General features: G+C 41.5%; 1 protein-coding gene across 7 annotated transcripts in view; it reads left to right on the top strand.

The window, feature by feature from the left end:
- RBMS3 (RNA binding motif single stranded interacting protein 3) overlaps positions 1-26,513 on the top strand; it is a 720,325-nt gene that overhangs the window by 431,348 nt on the left and 262,464 nt on the right. For all 7 annotated transcript variants that reach the window (XM_087770865.1, XM_087770854.1, XM_087770845.1 and 4 more), the window contains one exon: positions 21,089-21,180. In XM_087770865.1, the coding sequence (XP_087626991.1) occupies positions 21,089-21,180 (92 nt within the window). The remainder of the gene's footprint in view (positions 1-21,088; positions 21,181-26,513) is intronic.

Genomic DNA, 26,513 nt, shown 5'->3' with positions numbered 1-26,513 from the left:
AACTTTGTGTTACTATAATGCTTTGCATCTGAGGAGCTTACAGTGCTTTACTGCACCATAACTGGTTAATTGGATTATTTAGTCTAATTGCCAAAAGGTAAATATAAATGTATTATTCCCATTTTACAGAAGAAGAAATTGAGGCAGCAAGAGGTTAAGTTATAGGAACGTCTGCAGACTGTTTAGCATTAGTATAGTGAAGGGAATAAAAAGGATAAGCTTGACTGATAAATAGAAAGGGAGATAAAATAAGTAACATTCCCTCTTTTCTGATCTAGGACAATGACTGAGAAGTGTATCTTTCATTTCACCCTTCAGTTTGTAGCCCGGTGAGCTGGACAAACTTGTCCGTCTTTTCTGAGAGGAAAGAGTAACTCCCCCAAAGGGGAAGCTGAGATAGAAATACTTTAGAGATTTTTTAGCATTATTATTTTTGCTAGGAAGATGGATGTAGCTGGTAAAGTTATGATGTGAGTGGAGCCAAAAGAATCAAAAAAAGTCCTACTTAGGCTGTGCGAGAAGTGAGAATACTTGCAAGGCACTTTCTGTGCTAACCTGGGTCTGCACTGACCACTTTCCCTGGGCCCTGTAGCTATATTGCTTCCAGCACCCTGGCTGGCTTGTTTGGAGCTCTTTCAGGGATCTCTGCACATTTCTGCCCTGTGACATGTATATACACCGTCAGGCTCCGTTGTACTGAGGGCACTAGTGACCTGCAGCAGCAAGACAGCAAACCTGGTGCCAGCATCCCTGTGACTGTAATGCAGTCAGCTGTTATTGATCCCCTGCTAGGAAACAGGCTTTGCACATGTGAGGTTACTGTCGTCGTCCTTTTCTCAATTTACTGCCCTTGCCTGGCACGGAGAGATTTGGAAATTTATGTGTGTTGTGCATGAAGCAGGTTATTGTATTTTAGATTAAAAACAGTGGAACTGTCCTTGAAAGGGTACAGCCTGGGGAAGTAACAATGCAAATGGTCTTCAATTATTTTAGTTAAAAAGAGATTAAGGAAAAGGCTTTGATCTCCCATGGTAATGATGAACTTCAGCAGATGTACCTGAAGTCTGTAATTCTTTCTTCCACTTTCTGTCAGTTAAGTGAAAGACCACCAAAATCTACAACACTTGGTTTCTGCATTTTTATTTCAAAGAGAATCTCATTGAGGGTGAGTGAAATGCTTATTAAATTGAGCCAGCTTTGTAGATACAGAGTTGTTTCCACTAGCGAGCTCATCTGTTGGGCATCAGCCATGATCAGAATGATTACATCTGCATCTATGCAGTGAGTTGTTTGTTCCTTGGTGTGTCTGTATCAATCCGCATTTGGATTTGAGTGATAGTACAGATGTATTATGCAAATTTAAGAAGGCACTTCAGGATTTAGTAGGGTTCTGAATACTAGGGGAGGGTTATGTAGTCAATATGGTAAATTACACCAACTGAGAACTTGACCTTCTATTTTTATTTAAAATAGAAGTATATTTATGTATACTATGCATACATATAATCTGTGCATGATTGTATACTCCGCCTACTTTATAATGAAAAAAAAAAAGCTAAAGAAGAAAGCATTAATTGTTTTTAATTCATTCAGCTTCTTAAAATACACATTGCTTTAAAAAGAGCAAAAGAATTTGAGGCAAAAAAGTTTGTGCTTTCCAGCTAATAGTTGCTTTTCATTGTATCAGCTCACTGTGGTTTGCCTGCATGACCCAGCTGCGATGAATGGAACCGAGCAAGAGCTGTTTGCCTGAGTCTTTCCTATGTGCTAACAGGAAGAAGTAGTGGTGACAGTCGTAGCCTTCAGCATCACTGGGAGAGAACAGGGAGGGGAGGGAAAGAAAGACCGAGAGCAAATGAGAACAATATTTGGCCCAAATTAGTTTTCCTGACCAAACACTTTGTATTTTTGTTCCAAAGGCCCCTGGCTCACAATGAAAATGAGCTAATCCCTATTAGGAAGTCTTTCTGGATTTTGACTGGGAAGTGTTTGGTGTTGAATGAACGAGCTTTCAGAGAAGCTTTTGTCCACGTTGTGTTCTCATTAGCAGTGTTCTCATTAGCGGAGCCTTGTGATAAAAATGGGTGCATTGCCCTAGTTTTTATTTACTAGAACTAAAATCCAATGTGCAAGTATCCCTGATTTTTTTTTTTCTTTTCTTATCCACCTATGCTGTGCCTTGCATGAGTGCCTTGGTGCCCTGTCCCTTCCTCTGTGTACAATCCCAGCGTGAGAGTCTCGCCCTCCTTCCCCTTCCTTTCTTCTCCCTTTGGCACATGCCATGAGCTGGCTCTTGCCCCACACTGTAAGCTTGATAAAGGCTGAATAGTGACACTTGCAGAGGGAAGTGTTCACCCTGCCCAGTTTTAGAAACAAACACACAAGTCTCAGTTTAAGAGCTGGTTTCTCTAGACTCTGTATATAATCTGCAGAGAGAAGCTCCTTTAGAACGTGGTTCAGAAAATGAATCTAGCTTTGGTGCTCTGAAATGTCCTATGGAGGAGCTGCCTCTCCATTTCCACTGACATATGAGGAACCTGGGGTTCCCGCCTTCCTAAATTAGTCAACATAACCTGAAGCTTGGCAGAACTGAGGTTTGGAAGCTGAGCTATCTTCATCTGTGCCCTGGTGAACACGTTTCCTCCTGTAGCAACCATATTTGAGAAGCAAAATAATAACCTTCTGATACATGTTCCTTGGATAAAAGTTAGTTATTTTAAGTGTGTTCAAAAACTTTCCAAGGTCCCAATTCCATCTTGAATGTTTTCTAGCTGTGTTTATGGGACAGAAGCAAGTGCCTGTGAAGCAAGTTGCAGCAGGGAATCATTTCAGCAGGCAACTGAAGGCTGTGACACCAGCAGAGGCTTTCTCAGGCTGCCCTAGAAATGTGCTGCAACCCTAAACTTCAGCATCCATCAAGATAAGGTTTCAGTTTCGTTGTTCTGTGCCCATGGCCCTTCAGCTAGGACCAGGCTGTCCTTTGTGTTGGGTGGTGTTGATAGCAAAGCCCCCCCTGAGGCAGCTAGACTGAATCTTACAAAGCTGGTTAAAATGTTGGTGTGTTAAAAAGACAGCACTTCATAGGCTTGGTCTTGGTTGGGACATGGGGCTGGACTCTTTCATGAAATAAATTTTCCATATAAATACCTTTCTGTTTCCGATTTATGTAGAAATTCTGGCATTTTTTTCTGTCTAAATGTCTCATTAGTAGGAAGACTCTAATGATACTTTGGCAAGTCTACTCCTAATTTTGGATAAAACCCATAAGTACAGAAATGTATTGGACAAGAAAAATAATGGATGTAGTATACTAACTTTTTTTTTTCCTAGCTGAAAAATGCTTCCATTCCAAGCAAAGATTTGGCTTAGTTTTTCACTTTATTTGTTCCCTAATTGCTTCCTTTGTTGCACTATCATTTCAAAACAGACCTTTCTGCTAACTTTTCACCTTTTTTCAAAGCCCTCGTATTCTGTACTGGACTCCTAAGGCATCTGTTGCCTCTGTAGTTTTCCTGTTTCAACTTTAGAAGCTGGTTTGGTTTTTTTGAGAACTACTGTTTCCATCTTAATAGCTGAAATTAGCAGACAAGGGAAATTGTGGGCTGGAGAGGCTAGAAAAACAGGCTAGGAAAGAGGAGATGATGGAAGAAAATGGCAGAAATACATAAAATGCAGTAAAGGAAAGATCTGTTTAAAACATAGCAAGAAGTATGGGGAAAACAGAAAGTGTGGAGAGAAAAAGCAAACAAACAGAAAAGAATTGTATTGCCAGAGCATGAGGTCTTCACTTGCTCCTTGCCTTCCATTGGTATGATTATGTAGTTGCTGGAAGCATAGAGGGTTTTATGGAAACATCTTCCCTATTGTCATCCCTGGATAGAATGATTCCTTTGAAATGACTTACGGGAATGGAAAAGTCATTAATCAAGCCACCTTCCTAGCCTATGCATGAGTCTTTCTCTTTTTAAGTCACCTTAGAGAGGAGCAGGGAGAGGAGGAGCTGGAAAGTGAAGAATAGGAGTGGTCATCTCAGGGCTGGAAAGAAAGTGGACAAGGCTGTCTGGAAAAAAGAAACAAAAAGAACAGCCTACAACAGAGCTTCCTAATACCAATATATCTCTAAAAAAAGGGAGAATATGGTTATGTGTGATTTGCTAGAGGAAGTAGAGGAAGGCCAATTAAAAAAAAAAAAAAGGCTAGTGACTTTTAAAATTATTATTTTCTACTTTATTTTATATATATAAAAATAAAGTGAAAACTTAGATGAAACACTCAACTTTATTTGTGTTTGTTTGGATGGTACGGTGGCCAGGAATTGTTTGTTTCAAGGGGGTCTGCTTCACCTCTTTGTTCCACTATGGGAACAAGTCTCTCACACTGTTTGTGTCTCAAGAGCCACGCCAGAAGTCTGCAGTTCTTGTCTTCCTGCTCAGAACCGTTTTGCTTGGCCGTGAGCATAAAAGCTCTAGGGAGGCACTGTCTATTAAGGCTAATTCTGTTTCAGTCTTATCCAATGCTTTTTGTCTTTTGTGTGGCTCTCTTGCACTGTGTAGTTTGGCTGTAGTTATAATCCATGTGCCTCTGGCTTATGAAATGTTGTGCTGGTTCAGTTGCTTTCCAGTGGCCGTGTTCCATATGCTCATTCTCAGCAGCTCACAGAGTTTAAATGTATGCACCGATCTAATCTGACCTACTGCACAGAACCGACTACAGAATTTTGTGCAGCCATCCCTGAGCAATCCCAGTAAATCCAAGTTGCATCTGAGCATGGCTGGTCCTGACTGTGGAGCGTGGCAGCTGGGAACAGTGGAGATCTCAAAGCAGGTTGTGTAGGAACTGGGGTTATGAAAAGCTCCTGAGCATCTAGAACACACAGCACAGTGCTGTACTGAGTAGACCTCTCCAAGGTAGCACTGAATGCAGTGGCACTCTGCTAGGTCTTTTTATAGTTAACAAGAAACAGACCTAAATATCCTGGAAGGACCGTACTGTTAATGCACTGCTCTGTGCCCTGTAGACGTACTACCTTGTTCAATGCTGGTGGGGAGGTCTCCAGTGGATGCTGGTGTGATGCGCTGTGGATGTGCCTGTTGAGTTTCAGGAGCAAAAAGTCCCATTGACTTCCAGTGGCACTTCTAGAAGTGCTGCTGATTTATTGGAGTGTTTCTGATAATCCTCCTCTAATAGGCTTCTTTTGTGGTCCATGTGGGTTGTTGCTGTTGCCACTGCTGCAGAATGGTGATTTGTGTCATGGGAGGTCCTGGAGGTCCTGAAGAAAACCAAAGCACTGTGGTTCTGCACACTCTCCACGCTTGTTGTAAAAACCAGGCCTTGCCCCAAGATCTTACTGCAACAGGCACTTTTTTGTGATGTTCTGCAGAGAAACAGCATATATTGGAGGAAGAATTTTATTCAAATTCTTAAGAGGATACAGTGATGAAGAACTTTGGTGCTACACGCAGTATCTGGGATGATATCCAAAAAGCCCAGATGTTTAGTCTTCAGTGGCTTCATTTTAAGCTATTAAATGTGGAGTTTATTTTTTGGTTGGAAGCTGACTTTTTCTCAATTTTCCTAGTGTACACTGAAATGTTGACTTTCCTGAGGGAAGCTTGATTCTGTTGGTTAGCCCATTAAACAAGTGCAATACACTTGTGCCACATGTATGTGTTAGCATTGGAATCACATGATTTGCTGGGGATTTTTTTTAAAAGGATTCTCATTTTCACTCTCTGGGACAAAAATGCCTTGATGCAATAAATGCAAATTTCCTCAGTGACAAAGTGCCTGATAGGAAGGTGCAATGGGCATGCCAAGTTAGATGTAGTTGCAATGTAGACTAAGGGAGGGAAAGGCTGCCAAGTACTGTAGCCTGTCTCCCATCATGTCACACCTTCATGTTTTGCATGAGGTCCTTCATCTGCCACATCTGCTTGTTTCTAGATAAAGGCAAAGAAAGGCTACTTCTTTTTCATGGGCAATATTTGTCCCAGTCATCCATGGAGAAAAAAAGAAAAAAAACAATAAAATGAGAGAACAGGATGGTATGATTTCTAGAAGGCTAGAAGATTTCCTCTTTCCAAATGTCTCTCATGTCTGTTGCTGAAACCTCATTGTCTGCAAAGGCAGGAGAGAGTGCTTAGGGAGGGTGAGGCTCTTGCTCCCTTTGACAAGGTATGGCAGTGGCAATCCCTGTTTCCTTCAAAGGCTCCAAGCCCAGCATATGAGGGAATCTGCACCTCTGGGGAATGATTACTTTAATGAGACACCCTGAGGGGTAAGAACGTGACGACTGTTTTTTCCTTTCCCAGCCAGATATAGTGAGCAGGTCCATGTCCCCTTCACCCCCATCCTTTAGCAGTGAAAAATACACCTGCTCTCAGGGTCATGTAAGACAAAAATCATCTCTATGTAATAGAAATACCCAGTACAGGATCTTCTGATCGCATTGTATGCAGAAATACACGGATATGCTATCTCCTGATTCATGTACCACCTGCCTGTGTCACCTGATGGAAGCTCTGGAAGGAAGAGTCCCAGATCTGCCCCAGAAATACACAATAGTGACTAGGAAGGTGTAACGTTAGAGTAGCAAGCTGCTGCCAAGGCTGCCATCTCTGCATAATGGAAATGAGATGGATTGCCTCTTGTGGACACCCTTTTGGTCATGGGCCCTGAGTAACTCTGTGTGTTTTCACTTAATTTTTTCAGCCAACTGGTACCTCATCATCTTCCTCCCCGCGCGCCTCACTGCTTCCGCAGTTTAGTGGGAGTATGGGAAGTTGCTTCACTTTGCATTTGGTCACAAAAATGGCTTTGAGAGCAACAGGCCAGGGATAAAACAAGCAGTCTGCAAATTTTGTAGTACGATATTTAAGAAAGCACAACCATGCATGCCAGCTATTCGTCTGGCTAATTCTTGCTGTTGATAGGGAGCAGACATTCAGTCTCAAAACATTTACACATCTCCACATTGACAACACCAACAATGTATTTGGTGTCTGCATAAGAGATGCGCTGCAGTCCCTTTGACTATTAGCTCTCTTGCCTGCCATAGCAAACGTAGGCCAAGTGACTGACCAAGAACCTACACACACAAGTATGTGAGATTCAGCACCGTTTCTTGAAATACTAAAAAATAATTTTAGGTTGCTGGTTCTTTATTTCTTTGATATGGTGTATGAGGATGCTGCTGGGTGTTTAAAATGTCTTTTTCTCTTTATAGGCATTTTGGCTTCCTTGACAAAGTATGTCTGCTGGGTTTGTGTGTCCTGGCAAAAGTCCTCCCTGCTTTCTTTCATTTTGGTTTGTTTGATGTACTAAGCTGATACAGAACCACTCTTTGCAAACGAACTCAGATAGATCCTAATACAGACTTGGGCATCTCTCAGTCATTTTCTGTATCATTTCAGAAAAATTCTGGGATTTTTAAAAATAAAATATCCCTCGTAAATAAGAGAATGTTATTATATCTGAATTGTCCTCACTTTCATTTTTAAACAGAATATTTTAGCACATAAATTCCCCCTCCCTCCTATTTATCTTCTATTATTAAGCATTGAAATGCATACCTTTCTCTAAACTGGTTTTATGGGGTGAAGGTTGTTCTCCGTTGTATATTTGGCCTTTCACTGGCAATATATGTCAATGAGTTTGCTCTTTAGTTAAACCCACAAGGTTCTCCAGAGACCCTAAACAAAATGTTTTTACGTTCAGAAGGTGCCTGAACATCTAGGAAGAGCTGCTGAGGATAGTCACTACTGATGTAGCTCCTTGCTGATGATATGATCTGGCTGCAGCCTTGGACATGACAGTCAGCATCATTGACAACGCCCACCTACCTCTCTCTTTTTAAGGCATACACCAGATTTCCCGTCTCATCTTTAATGATATTGCAACCAAAACTCCCTCGATACCTACTCGTTACACAAAGTTGGGAAGCATTAGGCAATTACACAGAAAGGTAGTTAGATGTTCCCGAAGATTGGATTGTGAGAAACAGGGAACAAATCTAATAGTAAAATCATCTACTTAGGAAGTAATAGGAAAAACTCTGCATGGGAAGTTGGAAGCTTATCTATGGTGAATAAAGGAAAAGGATGACAGAAGTATTAGATGATCTTGTAACTGTCCAAGCCAAAAATGGGCACAGCTGTGAAGGCAACAAATATGGTACAAGGATGTATCAGGTGAGATCCTTCCAGTAGGTAAAGGGTAATGTTAGAGAAATTATGTGATTCCCTGGTGTGACTCCATGTGGTCATCTAGTGTAAGGTTATAGTCATCCACTTTCCACGAAGACCCAGGATGCCTCTTCCAGTCCCATATTTGTGCCTTCTCTCTCTACAAGCTGTGTGGAGGCTTGCTGCGGACATGAATTTCAGTGTGCAAGACGCTTCCTACACGTTGGCAATTGTGCACAGAGGATTGTCCTTCTGCTGGTTTGACCTCCTGGTGCCTCACAGTTACCATCCAGGCGGCTTCAATACCGCCTTCAGATAGCATCCTTCATCATGCCTTTGTGGTGTGTGACTGCCACGTACTGTACCAGCAGGTGATTTTAAATGCAAGCTGACAGTCAAAATAACACTAAATAGCTACCTTAAATCACAGAAAGAAAGAAAGAAAGGTGTTCACTTAAGATTAAAACATTATATTATTCACTTGATTCTTTTTCATATATTTATGTGATTCGTAATGATAGGAAAACTACAGGTTCAGAAATTCAGATTAGATTAAAAGCCACCATTTCAATCACTTTATCTGCATCTTCCACTTAGCTAGATTGTAGAACTATCTCAAATCTAAAAAATGGATTGGAGATCTTAAAAAGAGATCTTCTGATGTGATTTATTCTCCATTCTTTTTTTTTTTCCTTCCTCAGCCTGGAAAACTAATAGCTGTTTCTGGGGTACCATAATAATAGCATTTTTGAACTCCAGGCTACAGATAAATGTGGTAGATGTACGATGAGAGGCTCAGAAGGTGCAACTGGTATTTAACCACGAAAGGATCTATTGCAAAAGAAAAAGAACACCCTATAAACAGTGATAGGCAATACAGCTATAGCAGTTTAGGGATACTTAAATTCTGATTTTCTAAAATACCGTGTAAGACCAAAGCCATGGGGCACTGAGTCTACACGGTATCTTTAACATGGGTTTTGTTCTGACCTGTGTGTTGTGGCTTTTCCTGCTCTGTGCTGCCCATCCCTGCTGTGCTTCCCCTCCATAGCACAGGTGTATCATTGGTTGTGATCACCACCCATTTCTTGAAAGCATACTACCCTCTTGCTCAAAAGGTCGTTAATATTTTAGCATTATGGTGATGATGGTATCAGGATCCTTTTCTTATTATCAAAATCATGAAATATTCAGAAGGCATTGCTCATCTCTGCCTAAAACTCCAAGACATCATGAGTGTTGATGGGTTGGAATAGGAGCTCTTTGCATGTTATCCAAAATGTTTATCATAGCAAAGGTTGACATGCCAGAATTGGCCAACTGGCAGGAAAAAAACATTTCACTTCTTGGGAAAGTGCTATCGCTTTGCTGCCTTTTAGAAACTGTAGTTGTTTTCTGAATTACAAGTGGTTTGCATAAAGAACATAAATTGCTGTGCTCTTTATCACTGCTTACTGTATGACAAATACACAGTCCAATTTTTCAAGTGTGGTGTCTTGAAAATGAATGTGTATTTGAAATGAAAACCATTTCAGTACTTGAGCATCCTCCCTCTGGAACAGGATGGATAATAACATGTTCATCACCTTGGGTTATTTTAATATTTCCTGAAGCCTGCACAAGATGCTTTCTATTTTCTTGTCAAAACATGCTGAAATGAAAATTATTTTTAATAAAGTACAGTAATCACAGTGTGATCACCAAGTGCATCTTCTCTTGTCAGATTGTTTCTTCCTACTCGCGAGTATTTGCAGTTACTTAATGTTATGATTGCTGAGCAATCCAGTGTTGGGAGGAAGAGAATGGAATATTTCACTTCTGACAAAGAGCACTGGGTGATACAGAACATTCTCTTTTGCCTCCTAGAATAGTATCATTGTTTAAACCTAATGCTGAAAGAGTTGACTGCTGAAAGACTTCATTCCCGCCCCCCCCCTCCCCCCCGTATTTTATTGCTCTCTTCCATAGGTACTGTGCTTGGAAAGCAGAGCTCCCATTGAACCTCTGTTTTTTCCATGTCTGCCCACAAATGCCTGCTGGAGTGCCATGCTAGATACCATGCCTGAAAGGTGCTTAGCATGACAATATTAACGTTTGTTTCTAACTAGTCCATGGGAGCGCTGGAGTTAGTCTCATAGCTGCTTAGGTTACATGCTCTTTTCAGCAGCTGGTGGATAACTTGCTTAGCTTCGGGTAGACTGAGCTCCAGTATTTAGAAGAGAAAATTGTTTGTCTACACAGGCGCTGGGAGCTTTTGGAGATAATGGCTGAATGATTTTTTTTTTTTTCTAAACTGTTTCTGTACACCAGGTTTTTTACTCAAGTCACTCAGCTCTAAAATAAGTGATGAACAACTCTCAAGAGATTTGGTTTCATATCTTACCCAAACATTATCCAAGCTAAGTAAAGCTCTGGAGTCTGCATAACTGAGCATGAAACCTCAGAAGAACAGACTTTCTCATGAGAGTGTCAGTGTTTCCTGCCGGCTGGAAATACCAAGAAAATAGTCTTTCTTGTGGTATTTTGGAACTTCAGCATCTGGACGTCGCTGTGATTAGAGAGGAAAGTGAATATGAAAAATAATTGTTTAAAAAGTGAACCCTTTTTCAATTTTGGGTGTAAGGTTCCTTTCTGGTTTTTCAGTGAAGGTATTAATTGATATCGTAACTCTGTATCTGAAAGTAGGAGATCGTAATCTGAAGCTGCAAGTTCTGGGTATTGCAAAATATTATCACTTGTGAGTCACCGAGTATTTCTTCAGTCAAGGGAAGAAACTGCTATTGTATCCTTCCCTCCCTTCTGTGTAAATATGTAACTAAGCACTGCTCTTGGAGTACTTGTTTTTTGGGAGAACATTCTGCTTTCTTCAGTCACTGCTTCAAGTGTGAAATTTAGCTCAGCTGCAGAGCCATAATGAATGTCTTATGCTAAACAAGTCTAGTAAAAATAATCTTAATGATTACATTATAAAACTAATACACCAGTAAGAAGTGTTGTGGTGCTAAATAATTGTAATACGAAATCACACATTGGTTTATATGGAAAATGTAGATGTGAGCTATTCCTGTATTTAAAAATAGAATTAACCTTCAGTTTGAATTTTTGACAGTCATCAATGGGACTTGCAGAGAGAGTAACTTCAAAAGTTAAAGATGGAAAAGTGTGTTTATCTCTTGTCCTTCTGCCACTGCAAGATTTACAATATGTTCCCTTCTTTATTCAGTCCATATTTAGTAACTCAAGCAATGAGTTTTCCATCATTGGCTTTGTATGATTACTCCAAGTTCGCGCTGTTAACAGAATACGAGGAAATACTTCTCAACTTCCCTCTCGGTTTATTTTCACCAACGTTTTCGTTCTTTGACAGGTCCTCACGAAGTCTTACATCTCACTGTTTATGCTGGTCATGTGTTGCCATTTGGTTGCCTATAGGTACTCACTCACATCTAGGTTCACTTTTAAGGCCCCAAACACTTGGCGTATTGTTAGGGGTAATCAAATAAAGTTCTGCTATTTGCACAATCCAAATTTTTATGTTTGTGCTCTGTCCAGAATTTTCTCCAGTTTGCCAGTCTTTGTGGTTCTGAATTGCCAGGAATGCAGTGTAAATGTTGAGGGAGGGTAGTCAAGTGCAATATCATTTTCCTCATAGGTATATTTGCTAAATTTGTACTGCTCACCCTTCTTCCCCTTGCTGTTGTTATTGCAACCATATTTCACAAAGAGCTTTTGTCAGTTTTGAGGTCTGCTTCTGTTCTTTCAGAGAGTATGTTTTTGGAAGGATTACCTTCCAGAAAAATACACATACATATGCATATACATATAGTCATTTATTTATTGTGTAAGTAGTTCTTTCCCACATACCAAAATTGTATAGATTTCTTTGTACTATTACCTTTAGTTATTGGAGACTGCAAAAATGTTTCAATTTAGTAACATTTTGAAACATAAGAAAAGATCATCACGAGTTCCATACTTCGGTTTTGCATGTAAATATTATCATTAATTAGTTGTGCAATTAATAATAACCTGCATTCATATGCACTCTGTTTAAATCAAAGTAATTGAATGTTCTTATTAAGAATGTGTTTGCAAACAAATGTCTAAAAATTGTTTGTTAGTTACCTACAGTGCTGTTTTTCTCTGGTTCTGTTGTTATAAAGGGGATTCAAATAATGCAAGAGGCAAAAGAAATCACTGCAGGAACATAATCAAAGTGACAGTTTTGTGCCGTATTTCCATATCAAGCTAAAGCGAACAAAAAATTTCAGCTGTATATGCATACTTAACAATGTAGGTGTGTCTCTGGGGAGTGATCTGAAATGAAGGGACTATCTTTTCTTTCTCGCATTTAAGAGACTCAATTTCCAATTATTTTTCTAACTATATATTAGCTGTTTTAATTAAAAGGTGATGATTCACCACTTTCTAGCCACTGAGAACATTTTTATAAAGTAGAGGTTTAAAAATAGTAATAATGTAGAATATTTTACTATTACTCTGAGCATTCGGAGCTGTAGGAATATTTCAGCACAATTTGAACAATGAAAGAAAAAGCTGTTTTCAGTAATTTTGTGTTCAAGGGTGATTCAGCCTCTTTGCTTGCTAACTCTAATTTTCCAAGGCTTATAAGACTTTAATTTGATTCTTTATCTGAGCATAAAACAATGTCTGAAAATTGCATAGTAAATTACTGGATAATCACTTTTTTGTGGACTACCTGATTGTCAGAATGAATACTGCCTTTTAAGAGGCACTTTAAATAAGTGCTGGACAAAAGTGAACTTTACAACTAAAATTGAGTTAGGTTCTCATGAAATCCAAGTGGTTTCATCTAAGTGTGAAGGAGAAGTGCCCACTGATTGTTATATATTTCCTTAATTGTGTGTATATATAGGTGTTTGTGTAGAAACTTTGTGCTGGTGTCTTCAAATGTATACAGATATGTATGGCGGTGACATCATAAAGTTAAAAAAAAAAATTGTGATAAATGTATTTTATTTCATCGTTTCCCAATTCAACAAGTAGTTTTGACTGCTGCCGCTTCCCTAGGCTGGTATTCCTCTCTTTTGTCACAGCCCCTTTTGGGAGTGATTTAAATTGCCCAGGAAACTACAGGCCAGCCAGCCTCACCTCCATCCCTGGAAAGGTGATGGAACGGCTCATTCTGGATGTCATCTCTAAGCATGTGGAGGAAAAGAAGGTTATCAGGAGTGGTCAACATGGATTCACTAAGGGGAGATCATGCTTGACCAATCTGATAACCTTCTATGATGGCATGACTGGCTGGGTAGATGAGGGGAGCGCCGTGGATGTTGCCTACCTTGACTTCAGCAAGGCTTTTGACACTGTCCCCCGTGACATCCTCATAGGTAAGCTCAGGAAATGTGGGTTAGAGGAGTGGACAGTGAGATGGGTTGAGAACTGGCTGAATGGCAGAGCTCAGAGGATTGTGATCAGCGACGCAGAGTCTAGTTGGAGGCCTGCAGCTAGCGGTGTTCCCCAGGGGTCAGTACTTGGTCCAGTCTTGTTCAACTTATTCATCAATGACCTGGATGAAGGGACAGAGTGTAGCCTCAGCAAGTTTGCTGATGATGATACAAGACTGGGAGGAGTGGCTGATACACCAGAAGGCTCTGCTGCCATGCAGCGAGACCTGGACAGGCTAGAGAGTTGGGCAGAGAGGAACCTAATGAAGTTCAACAAAGGCAAGTGTAGGGTCCTGCACCTAAGGAGGAATAACCCCATGCAGGACTACAGGTTAAGGGTTGACCTGCTGGAAAACAGCTCTGCAGAGAAGGACCTAGGAGTCCTGGTGGACTCCAGTGACTAGGAGGATTGGGGCATCTCTCTATGAGGAAAGGCTGAGAGACCTGGGTCTGTTTAGCCTGGAGATGAGATCTTATCAACGCTTACAAATACCTTGAGGGCGGGTGTCAGGAAGATGGGGCCAGACTCTTTCTAGTGGTGCCCAGTGGCAGGATAAGGGGCAACGGGCACAAACTGAAACACAAGAAATTCCATCTGAATATGAGGGAAAACTTCTTTACTTTGAGGGTGACAGAGCACTGGGACAGGCTGCCCAGAGAGGTTGTAGTCTCCTTCTCTGGAGATACTCAAAACCCACCTGGACATGTTTCTGTGCCACCTGCTCTGGCTGAATCTGCTTTAGCAGTGGGGTTGGACTAGATGATCTCCAGAGGTCCCTTCCAATCCCAACCATTCTGTGACTCTGTGAACTGAGAGCAAAGTTAACAAAAACACCAAGGAAAAAAAGCAAGCGCTGTCTTAAAATGACTGTATCCTCCTTTTTGTCCAAACAGCCTATACCTCTTGAAGACCCAACATGAATGATAGTCTTGTCTGTTCTGGATTTCAGATCTGACATATTGAGTTCTAGATGGCCAGAAACAAGGACTGGGAACTTTTACATTTAAAAGACATTGTATCCCAGTGAGAAGCAGAGTTCCAAGTGGTCTGGTATATCAGACCTAGAAAAACAGTTTTGGGTGTAACAGAATTGTTGTAATCACACATAAGCAAATTGAGGTTTATCTTTAAAAATAAAATTCTCCATAAAATTTTATGCAAAATTTACACAAATTTTATGTTGTCAAAAATGTCTACCTGCCAAAGTGAAACACTCCAAGGTAGGAGAATGGCAGAGCTGGAGTCCCCCCTTTGCTGTAGCTTCCCTCAAACTCCTGTGTCAGCTGCCAAGTCCAGAGGGACCTGCAGGAATGAAGGTTGCGTGGGACAGCCATAAGTCAGCGTTTCCCATCTGTCAGGCTGGATGTGTTCTCCTGTCGATACAAAGATGTTAGCTTACAGAACCAAAGCATTAAAACTTTTGATGAAGTAAGTTTGTTGACATCAGTGGAACCAGAAGAGCTCCCCAGTATGTATGAGCTCCCCATCAGTGTACTTAGGTTTCTTTTTTTTTTTTTTTTTTTTTAAATAACAACATTAGTTACCTGGGCACATTAGTTGAATTAACATACAGACTCCATGCCAGTCTCCTGGCTGGGTGCATCAGTTGTCCTGTCTCCTATCTCTGTGTGTGTAGGTGGGGTTGCAAAATGTGGAGTTCTAGTTGACTTGAATTCAAGTGATTTCAAAGAGCACCTGGTCAGAGGTCAGATGTGATGTTTGGCCTTGTGGCAGGATGAAGCTGAGAGTTCACCAGCCCCAGCTTATCCTCCCTTGTTCATCATGGCTTCTCCTTTCTCAGCCCCCCACAGGAGGTTGCTGCCTTTGCAGAGCTCCAGCTCAGCAGCATGCCAAGGTGCTCCGCTCCTTGCTTCTGGGAAAGAACACTTCTGCTGTTTGTTTTTTCTTTTATTTTCATCTGGGTCATCAGGACAGAGCTGGGATGGGTGCAGAGCTGTGGCTGGCTGTGTGGTGGCCCCTTCACACCCCTCGGTGGTCACGGGGCCGTGGGTGAGCCAGTTCACGGGGCAGCGCCAGCAGGAAGGAGAGAACCGCTGTGAGGACCTGGGGCGTGCGGTCAGGACAGGAAGGTGGGCAGAGCCTGGTCGGCACGGGTGCAGATTAGTTCAGCAGCCGTGACAGCTCCCTTTCCAATGGCGTCAACAATGACGTCTGCCAACGGAGAGTCTTCCATGCGAACAAGCGGCGTGGTGCGCTAGCTCTAAGTACTAATTGGGGGACCAAAATTCCAGGATACCCTGAAACCTCTGTTCCCATTCGCTGCCAGTAACTAATACCACTTTCAGCAGCGGCAGAGGAGCTGCCTCAATTCTCCAAAAAGGCAGCCAGGCCCTTGCTCCCATCACTACGCAAGTGGAGCTCCCGGGAGGCGGGCTGTGAAGCCCACGTGCGCCAGTGGGAGCTTGCCTTTGCCATGTGCCACCGCTCCAGCACTTCGTGATAATTGTGGGAACTGTAAGTGGCAGGCAGTCCCTTAAATTATTTGGCATTACCCTTAAGTACCCGATCAGTCAGGGCAATTCAGAGTTTGATGTCTAAGAGCTCTACACACCTGCAATTACTTAAATCCACAAAATTGCACCCATAGGTATTTGCAGGCACAAAAATGTTGGCATAAAATTAGAGGCCATTTCCTAAAACCTGTGCCTAAATTTTGATGATATACTATATGAGGGGTTGTTATTTTGAAATGGATTTGCGGAAAGCAATTGAAAATCTCCAGGCATCCCATCTGTGTTTAAAGTAACAACAATAACAAAACTTTAAATTAGCATAGGAGATTTAAGACATTTCAGGAAAACATTGATTAAATCTGCCAATGAAATGAATGTGTTTGGCGAGTGACCTAATTAGTGTATACTTGGTTCTTTTTCACTGCACTGCTTACCACTAATTGCTGTTCTGCTGGTCTTCTCCTGACAAGTAAGAAAAAACAAGGATGAGGGATTTGTTGAGGAAATAGTGACATTCAGTTTTAATTCATTTGAACCTGCTGCCAAGCTTAATTATGGAACTGAGAAACTGAGACCGGGAGGCCCCCAGCCGTTTAGGTTATAGGAGACGGAGATGTTTAGTGTCTGCCAGTGTATTTGGGTAGCACTTATTGCAGCTAGCTATAAACTTGTGCTTGCTGATGCTTAGCTGTTTTCTTTCCCCCACAGGTACAAAAACACTGGTTTTATTCCTTAAATTTAATTATTTAGCTCTAATGGCATCAGGCCAAAAGAAAATTACAGGCATTTTATTTCTTAGAGGAAAGGTTTAACAATTAATCTAGATAGTCTTGTCTTGGGGTTTTTTGTGTGTGTGTTTGCATGTACAAACTAGTAATACGTCATTTACACAAAAACCTCGGGATCCTGGAATACTCACTGTAGCATCGGAGTGCCGAAGTCACCCTCAGTGTAAGTACGCTTGAGCTGAGGGGCTCATGTTAGTGATAAATTCAATTCCCGTCTCTCGAAGCAGCAGGGGATAACGCAGCTTTCCCTATTTGCGTTTGGAGCTCTTAAAGGAAAAGGGCAGGATGCTTCATGAAAAAAGGGGAAATAGTTTTGGTTTTGGTTTCCTGTGGTGGTGGTGGATTCTTGTGAGCAGAGTCTGAAGGTCCTGGTTTAGAATCCAAGTGCGTTTTTCATTATGTTCTGCACAAAAACTGGGGGGGGAAAAAAGTATAATCCATTGACCAAAATGTTTACGAGGCAGTGAACACACAAAAAAAAGGAAGGGGGGGGGGGGGGGGAAGCTGTGGAATTTAGGCTAGCAGAGGGTGGGGCTGGTGGGGCTTGCACTTGTTTTTAAAAGAGGAAAAAGAAATGTAGACGTTTTCTTAGAGCAGCAGCATCCCACTGGCAGACCCTGGTCTGAATCCCTCCCATGGGACGCTTCCAGCCAGCCTTTTCCCAAAAGGAGCCAGGGAATAATTATCTGAGCAGGGATGGGGGCCTGAGCAGCCAAACCCGCCCGTGCTGTACCTGCCAGGGGCAGCCACAGCAGCCCGGCTCTGCCGGCGGGGAGCACAGTCTGCGCCCGCTCCCGCCACAGCCTGGGCAGGAGGGAAGGACTCTTGGCACAGGGCGTTTGGGGATTCATTTATGCTATGGGGAGAGCTGGAGGGGATGTTCCAAGACCCAGCTTTAGCTTCTATGGGGACTAAACTTGATCTACCCTGAAAAGTATATAAAACAAAAGAAAAAAACCCCAAACAAACAAAAACTCCCAAAACCCAAACAAAAAAGCCAGCACTACTTTGTTAGTGCCCGAGACCCAAAAAATGAAGTGAGATTATAAACAAATGAAATATGTTAGTGTAGGTCACCAACACAGGCTATAAACATCTACATGGAAGAACATAAACTGTACAAAAAGGCAGCATGCCTGGTTTTCTGTTATATAGCATTGCAGGGTTCTTGTAAGGATACTTGAATGCTGAAACAGCCTGGGAACTTGGCTTCCCTTGCGGCAGATTGATGTTCTTTGGATGAGTTTTCAGCCATGGAGTGATTTTGTCCTGATGTTCTGTGTGTGGTGGAGAGATGTGTCGGGAGGGGGGGAGGGCCAGAAAAAGATACTTGGAATGAAAATGAACTTGAGGGAAGGAAAAAGAGCAGCTTTGCAGTGAGGCTGGGAGTAGTAATACTAGAATGCATAACAGGCAGCTAAAGATGCAAGGTTTTCTTGTCTCGAGACTCTCACTGGATCTCCGATATAGTTATAGAGCCCCTTGTGCCCATGCAATAAATGTTTAGAAGATATTCATGGCTTTAGATACTATGGACTGATGTTAATCTTCAATAATTCATTATGTTAGATATACCTGATCTCTATAATACAACACCAGAATATTCTTACACATTCTGATTTATATTTACAAGCAATACTATCTTAGATGTGAATACTTACCGTGCTGTCTAGAAAGTCATATTAAAACTAATTTCTCTTCTATTCATGCATACATGAATCCTGCACTGTACGCTGATGATAAATATAAAAATCTAACTGTATTATGCGTTTTTAATCCCAATATTAAAACTTATTTTTGCACTTTCACCTCCTATTTTTTGGGCATGAACATGGTGAGAAATAAAAAAGAAATATAGTCTCCTGAGAAGAACACCTTGCTATCCTAAAAAATAATTTGCTCTGTGTTGATGCCAAGCTATCCCATGACTTCTCGGGGTGTTTCAGGTTTCCCACTTAGCAGCTCTGGCTTCTTCTCAGGATCTCTCATCTAGCAAGATGGAAGCTGCATTTAATTGTATCTCCTTCCTCCCAGAAGCTGCTCTCCCGAAGGGCAAAGGCATTGGAGAAATCCAGGGAGGACTCTTGCTCTCTTGTAGCATGTTTTTTGGTTCAAAGCAGCATCAGCTTCACTGCTGCTCTGCAGGAAGAGGCAGCTTGGATAACACTGCAAAGCAAAATGCAGTGTAGAACAAGCTGATTTAAAAATGGCATTCTCAGTAGCAATAAAAAGGGAAGAATCACATGGGGGAATCTGAGCAGGTAAAACACCCCCCACCTCCCCAAGCTGACCAAACTCCAGTGCACTTCGTCGTGGTGGTGTTTATTAGATCTGCTGTTCCAGTGTACAGTTGTTCTAGGCTTTCCCTCCATTTATAGTAATGACCTACCAAAAAAATTCACCCAAAACCAAAAAAAAAGAAACAGAAAACTGAGGGAAGAACAGAAATGTTTAAGTCTTGACTTTATTATCCAAATAGTGCTTTTCATACTCTCTAAGTAAGTCAGCAGTTTCTTTAACAATTTTGTCTGTTTCTCTTATTTCTTTTTCATTTTCTTAAAACTTTGCGAATGAGATCTAAGCCAAGAAAACAAAAAAGTCCATGTGCACAGAATTCTTTCATCATTGGACTAACCCCTGCATCAAGTAATGCATGCATACCAAAAGAATAATAAGAGATGTTGGTAACTTGGGGGGCAAGGTGATCACAAGCACAGACTCTTATACCTAGATTTGGTGCAGAGAGGAAAGCAATAAGGCCTCCCAGGAGCAGGAAGAAAGGCTGGCAACAGAAATAAAAATGGATACGGCAGGAAAGCATATCTGTGGTTGCCTCCTGTATGATGTGTATTGACCTAGTAAATGGAGATGTCTGCAAAGGAGCTGTTATGCTATAAATATGCTTATGCTAATATTATTAAAGCTTTCAGGCAGTTCAGTTTCGTCCATATGGCTTCCCAGGCAGATGCCAAAGAGGTGGCCCCTGGCCACAGCTTGTCCGAGCAGCACGTGCCTACCTGTCCTGTAATTGCTTAATAAGATGTAGGCTGGGGTTTTTCCTGGATGGATTGTGAAATATATGCAGCTGCCTAAATAGGTGCTTGGCAAGATTTTTAAGTCTTCCTAACTCTGTTGAAATATTTATGAGCAAGACATTTGAATGCTGTTGAGGATCAGAGATAGCTCAGTGCTTAGAAGTTGTAAAAGTCCATTCCTGGTCCTCTTTGCCCTCCTTTGTATCCTTAGGAAAATAAAAATACTGCTAGAGTTGTTGATATCCAGTAGGGGCTTAACAGCACTGGTCTTTGCTTGAACATACCAGTCTTGCTGGTTAAGGAAGAGAAAACGGAGAGGGAAGAAGAGAAGATAGAAGGTGACTGGCTGATTAATAAACTAAACTAATGCAAATACTGGGAATAGGAAAGCCACTTAAAAGCAGATGATTATCCCTTGCCAATCCCTAAGATCTCACCTCACTAAGCTGCTGTTGAGATGATACCCTGAAGCAGCTCCTGGTAGGGACCTGGCCCTTGTTCCAGCAGAGAGAGTGGCGAGATGAAAGGGATGTGACTTAACCAGGATGCGACTTTATTATCTTACCACCTTCTAGAGCTATCTGGCAGTCACTTGTAGAGTGCAGGTTGTGATTTCTCCCTTAATTGCTCCCACATGCTGGAAGACTGCACTCCCTGCCCCTACACAGATGGCCCCAGCCTGCTGCAGAGACCTGCTACCCTCCTCTTCTGAAGGTTAATCCTCGTATGGGTTCAAGGGACAGGGAAAGGGTGGTGTTTTCTCAAAAAAACAGCCATTGCAAGCTGTAGCTTTGTATCCCAGGAAGGGCCATACTGCTGCCTCCTCTTATGGAAGAGATGCAGCAAGACTGCAGAGCACCAGAGCTCCACAAGCGTGTGCCTTCCTGCTGCCAGGGACCTTTTATCTGTTAGGAAAGGCAATGAGCTACCTTCTCTCCCCCTCTGCTGTGTACCTTCCTGCACTTTGAAGCTTCAGGTCATTACATTTCCTTAAACCTCACTAGGTTCAGGAGGAAAGGTGTGAGAAATAGAAGTGTGGTGGTGGTAGTGCTACTGGAAGACTATGAGACAATGTGAGAAAATGGAAAGGGTTTCCTTCTTTATAAAAATAAAATCTTCATCTATGCACATGCACATGGATAATAATGAAAGCGCCTATTCATCTGTTTATTTTGCAGGTTACGGTTTTGTGGATTTTGACAGTCCGGCAGCAGCACAGAAAGCAGTAGCATCTCTCAAAGCAAATGGCGTGCAGGCGCAGATGGCAAAGGTAAGAGCAACCATGTTATTACAGGATTATCTGAGCTGTTGGGTTAAATTTCCAAGTTTGTTTTGCTCCTGTTTTTCTTAAGGTTTCAGATTGCTTACTCCAATGTTTTTTTTCATCCTTTGGCCCCAGCACCTTATTCATCCTATGGTTTGTCTGTGTTCTTGAGAGCCGTGTCTCATGTGATGGGTTCTGCTCTGATACTCTCTCTCTGCCCCTCTCTTTGGAGAGGGTTGTAAGCGCTGGAGTGGCAGAGCGGTTGGAAACGACTTTGTGCTGACTGCAGTGTGAGAGTTGCCTTTTCTTTGCCTCGGAGTTGTCTTCATTTGGTTCCTTTGCCTTGGAATAGTTATTCTTTTCTGACGTGCCTGGTGGGCTTCTCTGAAGGAGTGATTGACTGAACATAAGGAAAGGTTGTTTGATCTGCCTTGGTTTGGCTTCTCCTGTCTTTTTATTTTGAGGACGTAAATGGAAGTGTAGCAGGTTGCTGAAAGAATAGTTGCTGGAGGTTGTCTGGAGGTGACTGGTGTCTGTTTTTCAGAGAGGCTGCAGGAGCCATGCTGTACATCTCATAGCAAGCTCAGTGAGCTCAGATACTCTGCTCCTGGAACAGTCCTTTGTCCCCAAGCAAAGGGCTGAAACGGAGATGGGGTTTATAGTAAATGACCGTCATGTGCTCCGGCTGTTGCCTTTCTGAAGGCATAATCATGTGTCTTTGGGCTCTAGACTGTGTTGGCCACCAGAAATAGCTGTTGCTTTGTACTTTAAAAATGCCTTGCCCTAGAATCACAAAAGTCTCTTAATATTGCCTGATTTAGTCTCTGCAGAGATGATGCTGGCCTAGAATCTCAAGCAGTAAAAACAAACAGGTAATTACAAAAACAGAGGCAAATCAACTAATAAGCAATCACTGCATTTGAAGATTCCCATTTAAAGGAATGCTTTGTTTTTCAACAATATCATACTAAAAACGTATTTTTTTTAAATGAAAAAGAAAAAAATCCTTGGTGGTAAGTGAGGCTCTTTTGCCTTCAACTGAATTACACTCACTCTCCTTAAAGTAACTGGATGTCATCCGTGTATTCCTTTTTAACAGTGCCCCACAATGCAAGCTATGCTGTTTTATTGGCTTTTAGGTTTTATTGACATGTGGTGATAAAAAACATTTGCTTCAAATGGGTAAAAGATGGCAAGCTGAAGAATGTGAACACCTACTAAGGACTGTACTATTCTATTTCTCAGATATATTGCATCTCCTGGTTAAAATACAGGCAATTTGACGCATTAGTCAAGCTGTGAAAAAGAAGCCAAAGACAGGAGATATGTTTTATCCTACTGGTTGATATCAAATAGCCATTTCTGGGGAGGAGTAAATCTCTAACTACATAAATCTGTAAAGTTGTAGATTTAAAATTAGAGACTTAAAGATAGGATCGAAAGATAAATCTATATTTGGTATTCTCATGATTCAGAACAATGAACAAGTTCAGCACTTGAATGTGTGGAAATACCAAAACAGAAGGTGACTTAAAGTACTGTGTTGGATCGTCCAGTAGTTTGGGGGCTAAAAGCAGTCTGATGCTTTCAGAGTGGGAAGGTCTGTACCAACCACTGAGGTTTGTTTTCTGGGGGATCTGTGGCACGAGTAGTTTTTTGCCCTCCATGATTTTGAGGAGGCTGGTGTGTACACATTTGTTTGCATAAGGCTGACTGTATTTTTATTATTTAGCCATGGTGCCTGGAATCCCAGATAGGTTCTTTTTAGTGCGTTTGAATGTTCAAGATAAATATACAACTGACTTTTCCTATCTCTGAAAAAAATCAAAGTAGAAAAATGGGGATTGAAAGGAAATTGAGACGATTCTACACAAGTACCTCACATTGCTGAGAAGGCAGGAGCCTGGGAAAGCAAATCTATCTGGAGAAACATGTTAATTCTTGCACATGTTGGAAGCCAAGTTGCATAACAGAACTGAAAGACATTACCTGCCAGTGTCTGAATTAACAGTGAGGGCTCCGAAGAGGTTAGAAGAAAGAGGCAGAAGAAGAATTTAGTCTCCGCTTCTGGAAGTTTATCCAGAACAGTGTTCTTTCAAGAACTGCTTTAATTAGTGGTGAATGGTGGCTATCAAATGAAATTAAAGAAAAAAGAGTAAGTGTGAAGAAATTACCTAAACCTTTTGCGTGCCATACCTTTAAAAAATACAGTCAGTGTCCTGGATCTTTTGTTCTGCATTGCAAAGCAGTGAAACTGCCCCCTGTAGAGGCCCGGGAGAAGACTGTAACCTGTGTTCAGTGAATGTCAGAAATCTCAGTCCAGTCATGGATGCTTTTGAATAAAGGTGAAAGAGGCGTCTGCCAGCTTTTGCTATGCACTGGCCTTCTCCAATAGCGAGAGAAAGTATGCTGAAGTGTCGGTATAGTCTGTGATGTTTTCCTGGAGAGAAATCTTGCTCGGAAAGAGAAGTTCTTTCTCAGTTTTAACACAATATAATTTTTCTCACAGAAATCCAGGAATCTTCTTTGAAAAACAAAAAGCAGAACTGAACCCCCACCCATGTTGGCTAGCAGAAGTATCTTGTGGATACTTGAGTAAAATATAGTCATTTTATCGATGCTTAAATACAGCCACCTCCCTCATTTTTATAGCATTTGGACACCTTTTTGGCTGATTTTGTTTCAGAGTGCTGCCTCTGGAAGAAGCTTAAACTCTGGTGGATCAATGCTCCAAGTCCCATCACTGCTGGAAAACTTGTTCTGTCGAGACTAATACACCCCATAACCCTGTGCAGGGAAAAACATCATTAAATGTGTCTGAATCTCTTTTTGTTCTCTTGGATGCTGTTCAGCCTGGTGTGAAGTAGTCAAGAGAGGATTCGGCTGAGGGAGAGGAACAGCACTATTATGCCTGCAGAGGTAGAGGTGGCAGCTGGGAGGTGAGGTCTCATGGTGTGGTACTCATTTTGCAACACATGGGCCAACGGACGGCTGCCCGCTTGGTGGGACAAGGACCCTCACAGGCTCCCACCCACGTGAGATCTGTGTGAGGCTCCTGTACACGTGTTGTCACCTTGCCTCTTTAGCCTTTCCCTCACACAGGTACCTGAAGCAGAAGTTTTGACTACTGCCACTGTCCTATGTCCAATTAAGTTCATCTAAGTTGTCCATCATTTTCAAAAGTGCTAATTAACGATTTCATTTATTGAAAAGAATTAACGCTATGGAGCTGCTGAGTGATGGTTTCTCAGCTGGCCTGGCTTATTTTACTATGTGCTTCCTGCTTGTCTTTGGAAATAACTCAGACGTGCAGATTTGTTTGTAGTGCCTGCTTGTCCAGGCTCGTAGAGTCCAGGTGGTGTTTTGTTTCCGTTTTCCTACTAAAAATGGCACAACTGATATGCCATCGGATAATCTCACAGGAATTATTGATTTGTTTGTCTCTTTGTGCTAGGGACTACACAAACACAACACAGAAAAGACAATGCTTATGTGCGCGGTTTATGTATCAGTTTGGGGTTTTCCATCTGCTCCTTTCCTGCATTTTCTAGAAAAATGTTATAGACAGAACATGGAAAATTAATAAGGAGAATCTTAATAATACGGGAGTTGGCTCAGACAAGTAGGCAAGGAAGCTAGTACACATGAAAAACATATCAATGTTATAATAAAATCTGTAGCCACATCTATTCTTGGGATTTACAATAGTCCTTCACCCAGAATTACATATTCATGAGGACACTTCTTAATCTGCTTTATATGTGAGCTTTTAATGATGCCGAGGAGTCTAAATCACCTGAAGGATCAATAGAATTCTGCTGTCTAAATAAATCTTGAGTGTCTGAACTTGTGTCAGCCTGAAGTTGGTGGACTGTGCAATCAGTTTATAGCTTCATGGACGTTTTGTGGTCCTCTACCATCTTTCATTTCCAGTTCTAGTCTGCTGTAAGATTGCGTAAAGTGGAAGTTCAGGCAAAGGTAGGTTCTTGCAGAGAGTATATAATAGCTTCTTTAATATCTAGCAGCCCATCAAGAGTGTTGAAACAAACACATTTACCCAGGAGGTGTTTTCAATCCTGCTGTTATTCCAAGTGCATTTATAAGGATTAAAAAATGTATTTGATGATGCGTGTCTTCTCTGGGTTTTCCTTTTGTATGTGTAATGCATTTAGATGTCCTCAGCACCTGTGTGAGAAATGTGGACATGGAAGAACTATTTACTTAGCGCTGGCAGTTGTCTAAGTCCAAGGACCATTTCTCAACTACTCTGCTGCAGTAATTGCCATCCAGAGGGTACACTGAAGGAGCTGATTCTCAAAAAGAACTGTGCCAATAGGCTCTGATGTGTTTTGCTCGACAAGGGAATTACAGGATGTGATTTTGCTTCTTGTGTGATATTTTTCTCATCTCTCCATCATGCAGAAGCTTAAATACAGGGAGTAATCACCATCTAGGTGAAACATAAAAGGGAGCTGTGTCCCAAAGAACAGAGCCAAGCATAAGAGCTTCTGAGGAGGAGCAGAGAGCTGGTTGCTCTATAGTTAAATAGACAGTTTTTCTCCAAGGACCAAGGAAAAGGAAATCCCACAGAAGAATCTTAATTATTTTCCAGGCTTTTGCGTAGGTTTCAGGAATTGCTCTGGAATGAGTCAGCTGACCAAATAAGTCCATTTTGCCTGCTCATTTTTCAGCTTCATTTTCTCTTCTTTTTAAATTGCTTCCCTTTTTTCTCTGTCATATACCAATACTCTAAAGGGTTGTTCCTTAAAATGGAAACTGCAGAAAATGGAAAGACTCTCCAGTGAAAGCCCTTCTTCCTAATATTTTTTTAATCTAGATTTTTAATGGAAAATTTTAATTCTGTCTTTTGCAGTTTAAACGTTTATGAAAATATTTAATAAAAATTCTATCCTTACAAAATATGAAATATGGCCTATACACTGAACATCTGATACACTGAATCCCACAAGGGGTTTCTTAATTCATGATTGAAATGTCTGTAAATTTTAGCTAACCAGGATACTGGTTGTTTGCATTTTTGGACAATATTTGTGGATAACAGCCTTATTGACTGAGTTAACTTTCATTCAGATACCAAAGCAGGACACTAGGATTTTTAGAGTTCAAGATTGAAATTGTCAGGCTTCATTTTAATCCCATTCTTTAATTATCTGATTCTGCCCCCCCAGCAAACTGTTCTATGAAGTCAAATATTTGTATTGGCTCTTTAAAATTATTTTCTTCATTTGCTGCTAGAGGCAGAGTTGGTGACTCTGGAAACCCCGGCGTGCTCAGCAACGTAGAGGAAGCTGAGAACTGGGCTGTGCTGATGCTGGCCA

The sequence above is a fragment of the Nipponia nippon genome, unplaced genomic scaffold (assembly GCF_047370975.1).
Source record: "Nipponia nippon isolate SJK-2023a ecotype South Korea unplaced genomic scaffold, ASM4737097v1 scaffold_1, whole genome shotgun sequence".
Classification (NCBI taxonomy): Eukaryota; Metazoa; Chordata; class Aves; order Pelecaniformes; family Threskiornithidae; genus Nipponia; species Nipponia nippon.
The sequence above is the reverse complement of the archived record's forward strand: the minus strand, read 5'-3'. Positions and strand labels throughout refer to the sequence as shown.